This window comes from Mesocricetus auratus, unplaced genomic scaffold (genome assembly GCF_017639785.1).
Source record: "Mesocricetus auratus isolate SY011 unplaced genomic scaffold, BCM_Maur_2.0 Super-Scaffold_100676, whole genome shotgun sequence".
In the NCBI taxonomy this organism is placed as follows: domain Eukaryota; kingdom Metazoa; phylum Chordata; class Mammalia; order Rodentia; family Cricetidae; genus Mesocricetus; species Mesocricetus auratus.
The window spans coordinates 50,501,786-50,515,094 of record NW_024429266.1 but is presented as its reverse complement, the minus strand read 5'-3'; the positions used below and the strand labels follow the sequence as shown (position 1 = coordinate 50,515,094).

Here is a 13,309-nt window from a genome sequence, read left to right as displayed (position 1 = left end):
CTTACACATCCATCCTTACTGGAAATGAACTGGAAATAAAACCAGCCTTGATGCCCTTCCAGTGATGAATGGATCATGAAAATGCAGTACATATAAACAATACCACTTTAACAACAAAGGAAACTGAAATCATGCAATTCTCTGGAAAAATGGATGGAATTTATAAGTATTATATTAAGTGAAGTAACTTAGGCCCAGAAAGATAAATGCTGCATATTTCTCTCATATTTAGATTCTATCTTTTAATTGTTATATGTGTGTATTGTTGGGGAGTAAGTGTGGAGAGAGGTTAAAAAACCAGAAGAGGACCAGAAAAGGGTTACAAAGGTTTGACAGCTGCTTGTGAAAAAACACACATGGCGTGCCATCAAAGAGAAGGAAGACTGCTGTGTATAAGTGTAAAATGGAATGGGAAAACTGTAAGTTCTGACTCATGTGGGGATCCTAGCCATATGTTTATATGTACATGTTTTTAAACGTATTTTATACACATATATGTATATAACCAATGTGCACGTGGGCACAATGTAATGTGTAGGAAGGAGAACAATAAAGGGTAAGTACTGGGTGATTAAGGGTTGAATGCATGTAACGAACACGCAGATAATGAAAGAGGATATAAAGCTAATTGTGTTTCTTATTTTCTGTCATTATTTTTCCATTTTTATTTCTTCGGTGGTAGATAAGTGCATAAAATACATATTTGATAGTGAAAGTGTAAAATCCATTGTGACGTTCCACAGCTTCAGAACGTCTATTCTAACTATATAGAAGGTCATTCAGGTATGTAGACTTTGGGTGTGGTTAATTTTGGTGTGTGATTTTGCTTGTTAATTTCTAAGTTCTTTATAATAAAGTTTAAATTAAAAAAATTAGCTCGGCATTGGTGGCACACACGTTTAATCCCAGCACCTGGGAGGCAGACACAGAGGGATCTCTGTGAGTTCGAGGCCAGCCTGGTCTACAGAGCGAGTTCCAGGACAGCCTCCAAAACAATACAGAGAAACTCTGTCTTGAAAAACCAAAAAAATTTTTTTTTGATCACCAGTTATTTGTGGGGCTTGGGAGACCTGAAGCATGTGGTTTACTTTTGGCCATTTTTGTGGCGCACATGCTTGTGGTACTTACAGACGACCAGTCTTACAGACGGGGATTGGATTGCCATCATGGTTTGGCACAGAATAAACATAGTATCTTTCTCAGCTTGTGTCATGACCACCTCGACCAGCAAGGAAGACACGACTCAGGAATCCTTCTCACAAGCAGTTTATTTAGGACCTTGATGAACAATGTGGAGGCAGCTGTGGGAGCAACCCCTCCTGCTCCCTAAATAGCCGAGGCCAGCCAACCCTGAGCAGCCACGTGTGAGCAAGCCATAGGCTCACCAGCATGCGTAAACAATCTGATGACGATGGCGTGACCCTGAACACACCAAATAAGGAGTTGTTTGTTACTGAGAGCACTCACCGTCGGGATGGTGGAAGGCGGAAGCCGGTGCCATCTGTAAGGCGTGGCGCAGCTCTCCACAAGCTTGAAACTTGACTAACTTACAGGCACATCTTATGGTGGCTTGGAAGGTGACAAGGAGGAGTCTCACACTTGCTTGGTAAACAGAGAAGGATGGATGAAAGTAAGAATTTATTTCAGCTTGTCACTTGGCCCATTAACTAACGGTAGCTGGTACTGTCTACCATGTGCTTACCTGTAGTTAGGCACATTTCGGTGATAATCTCCACCATGTACCTGTAAGACGGAGACTGGCTCTCATTTTACAGCTTAGTTCAAGCCAATTGGGTTGGACCAATCATCAGTTGAAACCTGTTTCTTAAACTCCTAAACTGTCCAAAGTAAAGATCCAAGTCTTCTTTCGAGTTCAGTTTCCTGTTTAGATGCGACACAATGCCTTCCATTTATTTGTAATACAGGCCTGGCACCACAGCGAGACCTCAGCCAGGATCTCTCCCTGGCCTCAGAATCCTAATGACTTTGATGCCCTCTGGTTCTGCCTCTGTGCACCGCGACTCTTGCTCCTCAATTACTGCTGCTGATACTAATTCTGATGATGATAGCAATGGCTGCTGGGAGCTGACTCCTGGGACTACTTCCCTCCCTGTTTAAGAGGAAAGAGTGTCTCCTGGACAGCAGTCTCAGAAAGAGTTAAGTAGAGGCAAGTTTGTCAGCTGATTTAAGTGACAGTCACTTGTCATTTCCGGATGCCCTTTGTCCTCATGGTGATCACAGAAGCCACACGAGAGGCTGCTTGCAGGAGTGACAGGAAAGTGTAAACACACACCAGATGTGACTTTCATATGTGCATCCCAGGGCCGCAGTTCCTCTGGACAGGAAGTGGGCTGGCTGTGTTCACTTTACACCAGAGCCCAGTGTCTGCACACAGCTGGCTGGAGCCACTGTGATCCTTAGCACCATGTGGACCTGACCTGAGACTAGATTTAATGGAAACTCACCATTCAGAGTGAAATTGAGCATAAATGCATGGTGCTTTAATAACACACTAATTGTCGTTGCTATGCAAATAAATATGGACTACTCAAAACAAATCCCAGAAGCACCCACATTTGTCTTAGTTCCTTCCTTGATGTGAGGGGTTGTGTCTCAGTTACCTATTGTCATGCAACAAACCCCCAGCATCCCTTAGGTTGTTGTAATGCCCGGTGGCTCCTCTCCTGGGTTCACTAGGATCACTATCTACCTGAACCTAGTAGGCAAGGTGGCTGGAGGCCAGGCTCAGCCAGCGTGGTTATGTCTCTCTTTCACATGGTATTTTTACTAAAGGTGTCTTTGTAGTGTGGCAGTCTTTGGGCCATCTTGAAGGTAGTAGAGCATCCTTTTCACAGTGTCCTGTGGGTTAGAGCAGGCCACAAGCCCAGTGCAAATTCAAGAGGAAGACAGACTCCACCCTTCGGGGGGAGGGAGTGACTGCATGTGAGCAGCAGATGAGTCAATGCATGAAACCCTTCATCCTAATATGAATTGCAAAATAGGAAATCTGAGCTGAAGGGTGCATGACTTTCCATGTCAATGTTAGACTTTTCCGTTTAAGGTGAGATCTGCTTTTCAAAAACCATTTGGTGCGATTGAAAGGGCTAATTCTTTTGCTCTTCCAGCATTAAGTATTTTGACTATTTTGCTTGTGTCAGATACAAATCCTCAGTGTGTATGTGTTGTGAGATTTTCAATATAGATTCATTCACCATTTATGGCCATGTGCATGGATTCATGTGTATGTATCTATGTGCACATTTCACTGCAGAACATCATGCTATTCTAAAGGAAGATTAATTATTAGGTTATTTAAAGATCTCTTAAACATGTTATTATCTTTGAAGTTACCTTTTTCCCCCTTCTTGTGCTAATACCAATCAGACCGACTTACATTCTGTATTTTTAGAAACTCAGAAAATTATTTTTTTCTTTAAGGGAGTTACTTTTGTCCTTTCCACAAAACCCTCCATTAAGAAGTTATAACCCCAGTTGAATGCAAAAATAAAGGTGTCTCTTGGCATACTCTTGACATCCACAGACATCTATCATCTGGAAGTTTTGCTTAACATAGCCTTGAATATGAAGAGGAATTTGGAGATTAAGTCACTAGGTCACCTATAGAGCTAGAAGGCATGCGTCCTGAGTCCAGTGGGATTTTGTTTGTGAAAATGCAAGTTTATCAAACAGCAGGGTCACAAATCACTTGTTCACTTACCCAGAAAACCCTGCCCCTACTGTCACTGAGTTAAGTCTATTCAGGGTGATGCATGTTGCTTGAAAGCAAAACCCCTAAAATAAAAGGTATTTCCCAATTGATTAAATTCTAATGAGAAGAAACAGAGAGCAAAGAAATGATGTGTGTGTGTTGGGGGGGCAGCAGAGTTGAGATGGAGGGGGCCAAAGCAGAAAAGGGACTGCAGGGCTGAGAAGTGAGGTGAGACACAGGCAAAGATGAAGCAGTGTCTACAAAATTCTCAAGGAGTAAAACGGTTGGTTCAAATTCTAGTCAGGAAACTCGGGGAAGCCGCGGGCACCCTGTTGCTGTGGTGGCGATATGGACGTGACTGAGCAGTGGGGAGGAGAAGCAACAGTTTGAAGAAAGAGGAGCCAGGAACAGGGAAAACTCTTCTGTAGATACTTGACTGACACCTGAGGCTGAGGAACAGGACGGTTTAAAGGAAGCAGTGGCTCATGGGAGAGAATCCAGTGACTGGTCATATGACAGCAATTTGGGGTTATAGGACTTCCAGTACTGTGGCGAAACTGCTAATATGAAAAGAAGGGAGATTTTCTGAAATAACTAGTTGGGAAATAAAGATTTCTTCTAGATTTAAAGTTTATGCCATTAAGTATTTTTCTTGTGTGAGAAATGCATATACATATATCCCCATTTTATTTATATTATACTATAATAGTATTACATGCATTTTAAGACATACACAAGATACAGCCATCACAGTGGAGACATTTAACAAATGGAAGACACAATATTTTCTCCTTGTAGATGCTTTTGCACACATGTTCATCTCATTGTGTGGTCCTTACATTTAGGTGTCATCACTGTTGGGCATCTACCCAAAGACCCTGGAAGGAAAGAGCCTCTGCTTTCAGTCTTGATGAATAATTTTCTTACTGTCTTAACTTCTGTCTAGGTACCATCTTGACTGGAAGCACAGCTTTGTAAAGAATAATGACTCTAAATGATTTAGGCAAAAGATGTCACAAAGTTGTTCAATTGTTCTTACTAGTTACTCTTGTTACATGTGATATCACAGGCAAACAAAACAAACTAACAAAAATCACCAACCAGCTAAGCAATCAAACAACAACAAAGCTAATCTCAGATAGGAGAATAGCCATTTTATTTGTTATGTTTGGGTCATGTTTTAAAACATGCATTCTTTTCATGGATTCCTCTAAATCCATGCTTGAAGGACCAAAGTGTATTCCCACCACACACATTTAGACCCGTGTGTGTGTGTGTGTGTGTGTGTGTGTGTGTGTGTGTGTTGTATGTATGTATGGTCCCATGTTTGGGCACACATATAAAAGTGCACCCATACATGTCTAGACAAAAGGTTGACATATGGTGTCTTCTTCACTATTTATCTTTTATACTGAGTTAAGGTCTTTCACTTAAATCCAGAACTCACCCACCCTAATAGTTTAGCTAGCTTTGCTCCAGTGGTCCCTGCTGTCTCTGCCTCCTGAGGCCTAGGATTGCAGGCAGGGGCCACACTTACCTGGTACTTATGTGGGTAATGGGGGCCCAAACTCCAGTTCTCACACTCATTCATCAAGTACTTATCTAGTGAGCCATCGCTCCAGGCTCCATTAGAATCTTTTACCGTATGACAAGATTCACAACTAAACTGAGTATAATGGTACACATGTAATCTGTTCAGACACATGTAATTCCAGAGTTCAGGAGGCTGAAGGGGAGGGTCCATGGGATTTTGAGGCCATCTTGGTGTATATAGTGAGACACTGTCTAAGAAAACGAAACAAAAAACCTTTCCAACAAAATAAAGAGAAGGAAGTGACAATTGTACTCTAATTTTTCTTCCTGGTTCTATACAATAAGCAACACTTGGCCACTAAGCATTTTCTCTGGATTGCCCAGTAAAGAGCTCAACTTCTGCAGTTTTTCTAAAATATAGTGTTCTCTGTCTGGAGGGTGTTTTGCTAATTCTCAGACTGTCGTCAGTGACACAGAGACAGATTTCTGCCAATGGTTTACATAAGCAAACAGTGATGCAGGGCAAATCCCCTTGAAGGTCTATAAGGCAAGGAGGGAAATCCTTCCCACAGTCCCAGTGGGATCCCCGCTGGGAGCTGGTAACTCTAGTGGTGTAAAACTGTCACTCCAGCAGGACCAGGTGCTCGCTCATCGTATCTGCTTCTTTCTCAGAGGAGCAGCAGGCTCTTAGATGAGTCTTTCCAGGGCGGGGGGCGGCATCCTGCTCCACATTTCCACTCGAGGACCAGCCTTCTCCTGCCCGCTAGGGCTGTAGGTTCCTTGACTCGCCCTTTGGTTGGAGGCGACAAGAGAAGCAACAGCTGCAAGCAGGAGGATGAATAACAGGGCCAAGGTCCCTGAGCCAACGGCCGTGAAAACGCCCACGAGCCCGTCGCCAGCCAGCTGCAAGGATTGAAGGGAGGATGGTGTGAGTTCTAGAGCAAGGGTACACCTGGAACAGTGGAGCCCCTCTGGGATGAAGAGCAAGGAGATGGAGCTGGTCCCTCTCGGGAGTATAACAAAATCAAGGCGTCCCAGACTTTTCTTTTTCCTAAATCATGCGTAAATGGTGCCCTACCTAGCTTCTAAGGTCTATTCTGAGAAAGTGTGTGTGAAATATCTACTGTATATACTCAGCATTGTCGTCTCAGTGACTAAATCCTTCACTTAAAGGGGAAAAGATGAATGAACCATACTCAAGCAGAATCATCCTAAATTTATAGGACTCCGTCATTCATGATTTCTTTCCTTGTTTAAATATTTTGAACCAGAAATATAATTGCCTTAAAGCCTTTTGGGGGAAAAGAAAGCAGATTACATTAGCTGGGTCTTGTAGAACAGATCTCCAGAGAAGGAAGACCGATGGGCTACTTCCACAGGCAGTTTGCACAGTCATCGTTCTGATTTGACTGTGACATAACAAGTGGTGTTGGTAAAAGCAACTGTGTACCATGTTGAACCCAGACACTGAGCATCAGAGAGCATAGCATCAGGTAGAGCCCCCTGCAGAAGCAGTGGAGCCCTGGGTTCTCCAGGCATTTACTAGTGCACAGAAGTTGATATATTGTCCATTGCAGTGAGCTCATCTCCTCACCAAAGCTACAACCTACTGGTTTAGCAATAGGTTACAGGAATCTGCAATTGAGCTGCTTAGAAGCACTAAGGTTGATTGTTTAAATGATGTGCTTGAAGTAGTATTTCTGGCATCACAAAAGTAGGAGTAATTGTTTTGCCTTCTCAGTTCTCACTTAGCTCTCTGTATGGTCCTTGTCTCATTAGCAAGCCAAGAGAATGTTCCATATGAAAACAGTGTTTGAACAATTCTGGGCAATTTAATATCCTTGCAGCTTTTAATCATTTTTATTGTTGCTACTATTCCCTCATAGTTTGTTCAAATCATTGAATGATTACTACCACACAGTAAATCTCCATAATGTTATCTTTGATCTAGTTATGGTAAACCTTGTTTAAATGTGGTTTACTAGTTTTTCATTCACTCATGTGTATAGAGCAGCTACGTGGGCATCTATGGAGCTAGAATGTAAAAACATGAAGATATCAAAGCTGAATCTAGCTCTCAGTTTCTGGGGAACAGGAGGAAAGACCCACCTTCAGTCATATATATATATATATATATATATTTACAGTATGTTACAAATATGCATTAGTGTCATGAATACTGAGCACAGCCCAAGTGAATTCAATCTGAAATGAAGCATATGACTGTTCTCTGAGTGATGAGGGAATATCCAACAATTCTAAGCAAGGAATCTCACTTAAATGAAACCATTTGAATTTAAACTTAAAAGTGGGAGCTTTAAAAACTCTTTAGACTTGAAGGGACTCCAGTGAGAGCAAAGCTTGTACTTAGTGGTATGTCAGAGTTGGGGAAGGAGCGCAAGGACAGGTGAGAAAGGAAACTACAAAGCAGATAAATCCTCTCAAGCAATCCAAATGCCACCTGAAAGTCAGTGTTTGTCCTGTGGTCCCAGCAGAGGCACCAACGAAGGACCTTTAAACAAGAGCTTGGCTTATCTGGGTCTGTGTTCTATTAGCTTGATTCCCATAATGCAGGAGGGAGGCGGGAGATAGAGTAAATGTAGGGGAAAAGACAACACAGAGGATTCCATTATTAATAACAGCACATGACGCTGATCTAAACTTAGTGAAAAAATGAGAGGTGAGGTAAAAGGATGAGAGAGAGAGAGAGAGAGAGAGAGAGAGAGAGAGGAGGGCTAAAATCAGAAGCATTCTCAGCAGGCAATCCTTGGCAGTATTCCCTGGGACTGTTAGACAAAGCATTCTTGTTCAAAGTTGTTGGTATTAGCATCTTCACTCAGTTGTGTCTTTATCAACCAAATAGCGGGCTGCCCTGGAAGAATGTGATAGGAGTACTCATATACACACAGGTAGGAGGCAAACCAGTTGGTTTTCTGGATGTTTCTGGATCTCTTTTGTATCACCACAGAGACTGATTACACCTAAGAAATGGACCCTACACCCTAGCACATTATAGCACAGAGGGCAACAGGAAGCAATGCGGAGATCTCTAAGTGCCCGCAGCTCTCTGTGGACAGAGAAGTGATCTGCTTTCTTTCCCTTGTGGCCTGTGAAGAATCAGGACCTTGACTGTAGTTCTCTCACCAGACTCAGAAATGAGGTGAGGGTGTCAAGAGCTGAAGCCAGTCTCCCCCTCTGTCACTCTTGGCTGAACACTGATATCGGTAAGAGCTCAGCCTGTAGAAGAGGAGGCCAGGGTTTGATTCCTGCCTCTGCCTCTTATCTATGTGAATATCAGCCATTAATCTCACAGGTGGAGAGTCACTCATTCACTGCTAAAGTTGGGTATTGCTATCTACTTAAAATGATGGGATTAAATAAAATACACAGAGTCTAAACTATACAAAATATGGGCTATGTGTTCTTAATACATACTATCACCAGGAGGCATCAGCAAACTATTGACCATGATTGCCATTTCTATTGATTTATATAAAATAAAGTTGAACACCTCACCCCTTGACCGAGAAGACCGCCTCGAAACCTAAGTTGTCATTCTAGGCCTCCCATAATGCTTTCGATGAAGAATCCCACAACTATTATATATAGAGACAATAAGCAAGCATGGGCCTGAAGTAAATGGCATTTTAAAATTGTTTCCAAGGCTTTCTACTTTTGACTTTCTATGATTAAAAGACTACCCTTTGCTCTGTTATTCTTCAACCATCTTTTACAAATACAGGGCCCAGATGGATCTTAGGATAACTTAAATTCCAACAGCACATGGACTCTCAATGGCTCCATCAAAGGAGTGGACCAGAATTGCAGGGATTGTGCTTGTCAACACTTCCTTGAAATGGTATATCCAAGTTAATTATAAAAAAGAAGAAGGAGGAGGAGAATTAGAAAAAGTCCATATAAGATTATTTCTCTAAAAGATTTGCATCAATCGAGAATCAGTTCTCAAGTTAATATCATTAAGGTGTATATGTTATATACGACTAAACTATGATTATGTTGAACTCTCTAACTTCAGAACGAAGTCAATAAATGTTTCCTTTTCATTCTGAAGTTTTTGGCTTAGTTGTGAAAGAATTTGGAAGAACGCGAGACAATTAATACATTAGAAGGAGCCATTATATGGAAACTTGATCTCATACTCTCAAGACTCTGGAGGCAAAAGCTCGCGAGCTTTGATTTAAAGTGAGACTATGCACCAACGTGCGCTGGTACCAAGCAGGCCATTCTCCCAAACTGCATCTTATAAAGTGATGCGCTGAGTCCTACCTTCTTCCTCGGCCTCACTTCACACTCACCTCTCACCTGACATTGGCCATATGGGACAGCGATTGCTTGTGGTGTGCCCCCACCCCCCTGTGCTGCCACTGAATTGTGAGTTGTTGTTGTTGTTTAAATAAATGCTTTAAAATAGTAGCACTATTTGGATCCTATAGAAAGCTATAGAATGCTATGGATTCCTTCAAATTCTCCTTGAAACTCAGTTACAATTGAGCTAGGTAGGAACATGCAGAGGTAGGTGAACAAGGGGTGTTAAAACTTTAGCTGTGTAACCAGATCAGAGATGACATAACAGCTTCGACACCCGAGTTTTGGTGTGTGTGATATGTGTATTTAAATGTTACATGAATATCCAGAAAATATTACAAGATTAATGCAAAAATTACTTCTAACATGGGCTTCAAAACACCAGTCAGAATTTTTTTTTTTGTATCTGCGTATCGAAAGCAATATAAAGGCATTGCTTCACCTCTCTTGCTGAATTAAAATCAGAGATGAGAATCCGGTTTTAAGACGGGAGAGAGAAGGTCTTGGGAATCCCTCTTGTAACAATTCGACCCTCACTTTATGGATGGTAAAACACTCCCACGCAGACTCGAATCCTTGAACTGTATCTTATCAGCAAGTTGCCAGAAGCAGGCGTTTCCATAGTAATGCTGACTGTGTGCCAGAACTTTGTTTTTAAAATTATTATTGTGACAGCTGCCAATTTTTAACCATAAATATACTGTTCACTTTACAGTTCAGAGGCGGCAGGGGGGGGGGGCGGGGGCAGGGGGAGGCAGAGGGGAGAAGGTGCTGGAGAAGACTTGGGAATTGTGCTTGAACAGCAAGGCTGGGGAGTCAGCTAGGTGTCCCTTCTACAGAATGAAAGACTCAGGAAAGAGGAAGCAGTGGCCTCAGAGAGCTTGAGCCCCTCTGCCTAGAAGCAGTCCATGGTGGACAGCAGGCCGAAGAAGAGAGCTGAGACTTAAACTGTACCCGTGTCTTCATCAGGTGGATCTGCCGCTGCCTGAAACACAGAGCTCTCCCTGCATTGCTGAGAGCGTCTAAGCTGTGAGGTTCCCAGTCCACACCCCAGAGAACTGTGTAAGAATGTAACTGGCAGCCTTCAAAGTCTCTCACTGGAATTCAAAGTCTTTCTCATTAACTCTCGCCACGTAGTTACAATTCTTCACAGCTCCTGTCTGGAATCAGGATTACCCAGGGGAAAAAATACAAAGTTGCCATGGGACGGTGTAGAGAGACATAAACTGGAAGGTAGAAGCTTTCCCATGGGTGTTTACGCCAGCCCCTGCAGATGTGGTCTGTCTTGGAGGTTGTATGGAAACCCTGGAAGTAAATGAGAAAAAAGAACTGGTCTAGCTTGAAATGAAAGTAGCCTTGCATATTCATTGTTCCAACTGTGGCCTGATTTTGTCTTGTGGACTGCCACCTAAAGAGCTCATGCCAGCTGATATGAGATCTCCTTGCAGAAAGGGACAGAATCCTTCCTGAGTTCACAAAACCAAGGTTGTGCTTGAGTTCCCCCAAAGAACAGGGCGGAGGTGCAGGGCTGAGCACTGTGAAGGAAGATCTTGTGTTGATTCCTGCTTCCTTCCTGCTTCAGACACCACATTTTAGGCAAAATCTGAAAGTCGCTAGAAGCCTGAAGAACATGACTTTCATAGTTTGCTTGCTGGATACAGGTGGTATGAGCACTATTGTTGTTTGCCTTGGAGCAGGAGACCTCATGAATAAAAATTATCTCTACTCTCCTCAAAGGAAAAAAAAAAAAAAACAACAACAACAACCCTATTCCCAGCCCTCCAAACTCACTTAGTTTGCAATATGTTTTACAAATTTATTGACTGAAGATAATAGCTAGCCATTCCTTCTAACTTTGTGTTGGGAGCTTGCCAGATGTTTCCCACACAGAAACAGGCTTAAGCCTCCCAATAAACTGATGAGGGAGGTGCGAGTCTTTTGTCACCTACTCAGGGAGGCCTTCCCGTGGGTCACCCTCTGTATCTGCAGCTGACTTTCATTCTCTCGAGTGCATGGTACTGTGGCATCTGTCCACTTTCCGCGTTTCCTGCTGCCAGGGGGACTCTGCTGAGGTAGGGAAGCTCACCTCACTTTGGTCTCCTTCTCCTCCTTGTTCCCTTCTGTCTTCTCAGCACCTGGAATGGTGTCTGTCCCACAGACACATGCTGATGGTGGGCATGTGACAGGAGGGGACAAAGTGCTTGCCCAGCAGCACACCAAACACCGAACTCTTCCTTGAGATTTAAACCTAATCCAAACCTCGGTATGTGGGTGTGTGTCGTCAGAGGCAGGAGACAGCGTGCTTTGTGGCTCCCATTGAAGAAGAGCGGTGCTTAATCCCTGGGGAGCTGGTGGCTGTGAAGTGGCAGCGAAGGAAGGAGATGACAGAGATGACTATGCTGCCAAGAGGACACGAAGAGGGTTGTCTTTTGAAACCAGACACAAGCTTTTTATTGTTTTATTTTTCTTGCCCCTCCCATCCCAGGTGGCACAAAGAGGAAATGGTACAGAAGATTAAAAAATAAGAAGCAACAATTTCCAAGATGGGAATTTTTCTTTTCATCTCCATTAAATGATCCGTCGAACCATTAGTTTCGCATGTGTTGATTTCCGAGTGGCTTTCTCGCCCATTCACTCTTCTTTTAGGAACCCGTGTTTGCTGACTAATGATCCAGAGTGTGTCGATGACACAGCGTCATGAGCTGCTAACACGTGGAGGTCCCTTCCCATCAGTACTCTGCGGTCAGACCCACCCACAGCCAAGTCCTTCACCACTCTGCACAAGGGTCCCTTCTTCATTCCTATTTCCAGAAAGCTGGCTTAGTCAATGCTCTCTTTAACCTGACTGGGTAGTTTATCCTCCCTTCACTTTCTCTTCCACTCAAATTGATATCCTAGAGCCCCCAAAAAAGAAATCAAACACACACACACACAAACAAAGACAATCCCAACCTTACCAGATTCAGATATCTGCTTGTGGGAAATAACCTACATCACATCTTGTCATAGCAAATCTAAATAGCTAATGTTGAAGCCTAATTTCTCCATTCATGAGTCCAAGGCCACATGGCTGTGGCGTTGCTAGTGCTCCTCTTCACAACAAAGCACCTCTCCTTACCTGTCACTTCAGAGCAGGACTTGTCTCTTCCTGCCATTACCACTTTATACTAGAGAGCATGGCATGATTTCAGTCAGCCCTCACCCCTTTCAGAGCACAGCTCGATTGTTCTACAGTTCATTGCGAGTTAGGCAAAACCCTACCCATCCCCCAAAAACTGTAAGGAAAGAGTATCTATCTACTCTGGAACTTTCCAATAATACAAAATGCAGAGCTTTGCACAAAGTGGTTGATCAATCACTATTGACTCACACACTTGTAATGCTCATTGCACTGTTTGATACATTACTACATTATCTTCACGTGCAAAAAGAATTCTACGGAGTTCAGAATGTTTAATGGTGCAGTCATTTACTCATATATCTATGCATTCCTTCGCTGTCTTACATTTTTACTGACTGTCTCATAAGTTGCAGAGACCATGTAAGACATTGGAGGCACAGAATTAAGTTGCAACCATTATCGAAAAGCATCCTCTCTATACAGTAGTTCTATGTGTGTGTGTGTGTGTGTGTGTGTGTGCGCACGTGCGTGCAAAGAAGTCTTCTCTAAAAATTGATTTTCTTCATAAAGTATCTATGCTATAGTATGTAAATTTCAGAAAGTGACCAATAATTATGCCA

General features: G+C 42.9%; 1 protein-coding gene across 1 annotated transcript in view; it reads right to left on the bottom strand.

Annotated features, from left to right (window-relative positions):
- Positions 1 to 4,430: 4,430 nt before the first annotated feature.
- Positions 4,431 to 13,309, bottom strand: part of Crb1 (crumbs cell polarity complex component 1) — a 140,608-nt gene continuing 131,729 nt past the window's right edge. Inside the window, exon 13 of the mRNA XM_005073446.2 lies at positions 4,431 to 6,145. Coding sequence (XP_005073503.1) covers positions 5,930 to 6,145 — 216 coding nt within the window. The 3' untranslated portion in view covers positions 4,431 to 5,929. The remainder of the gene's footprint in view (positions 6,146 to 13,309) is intronic.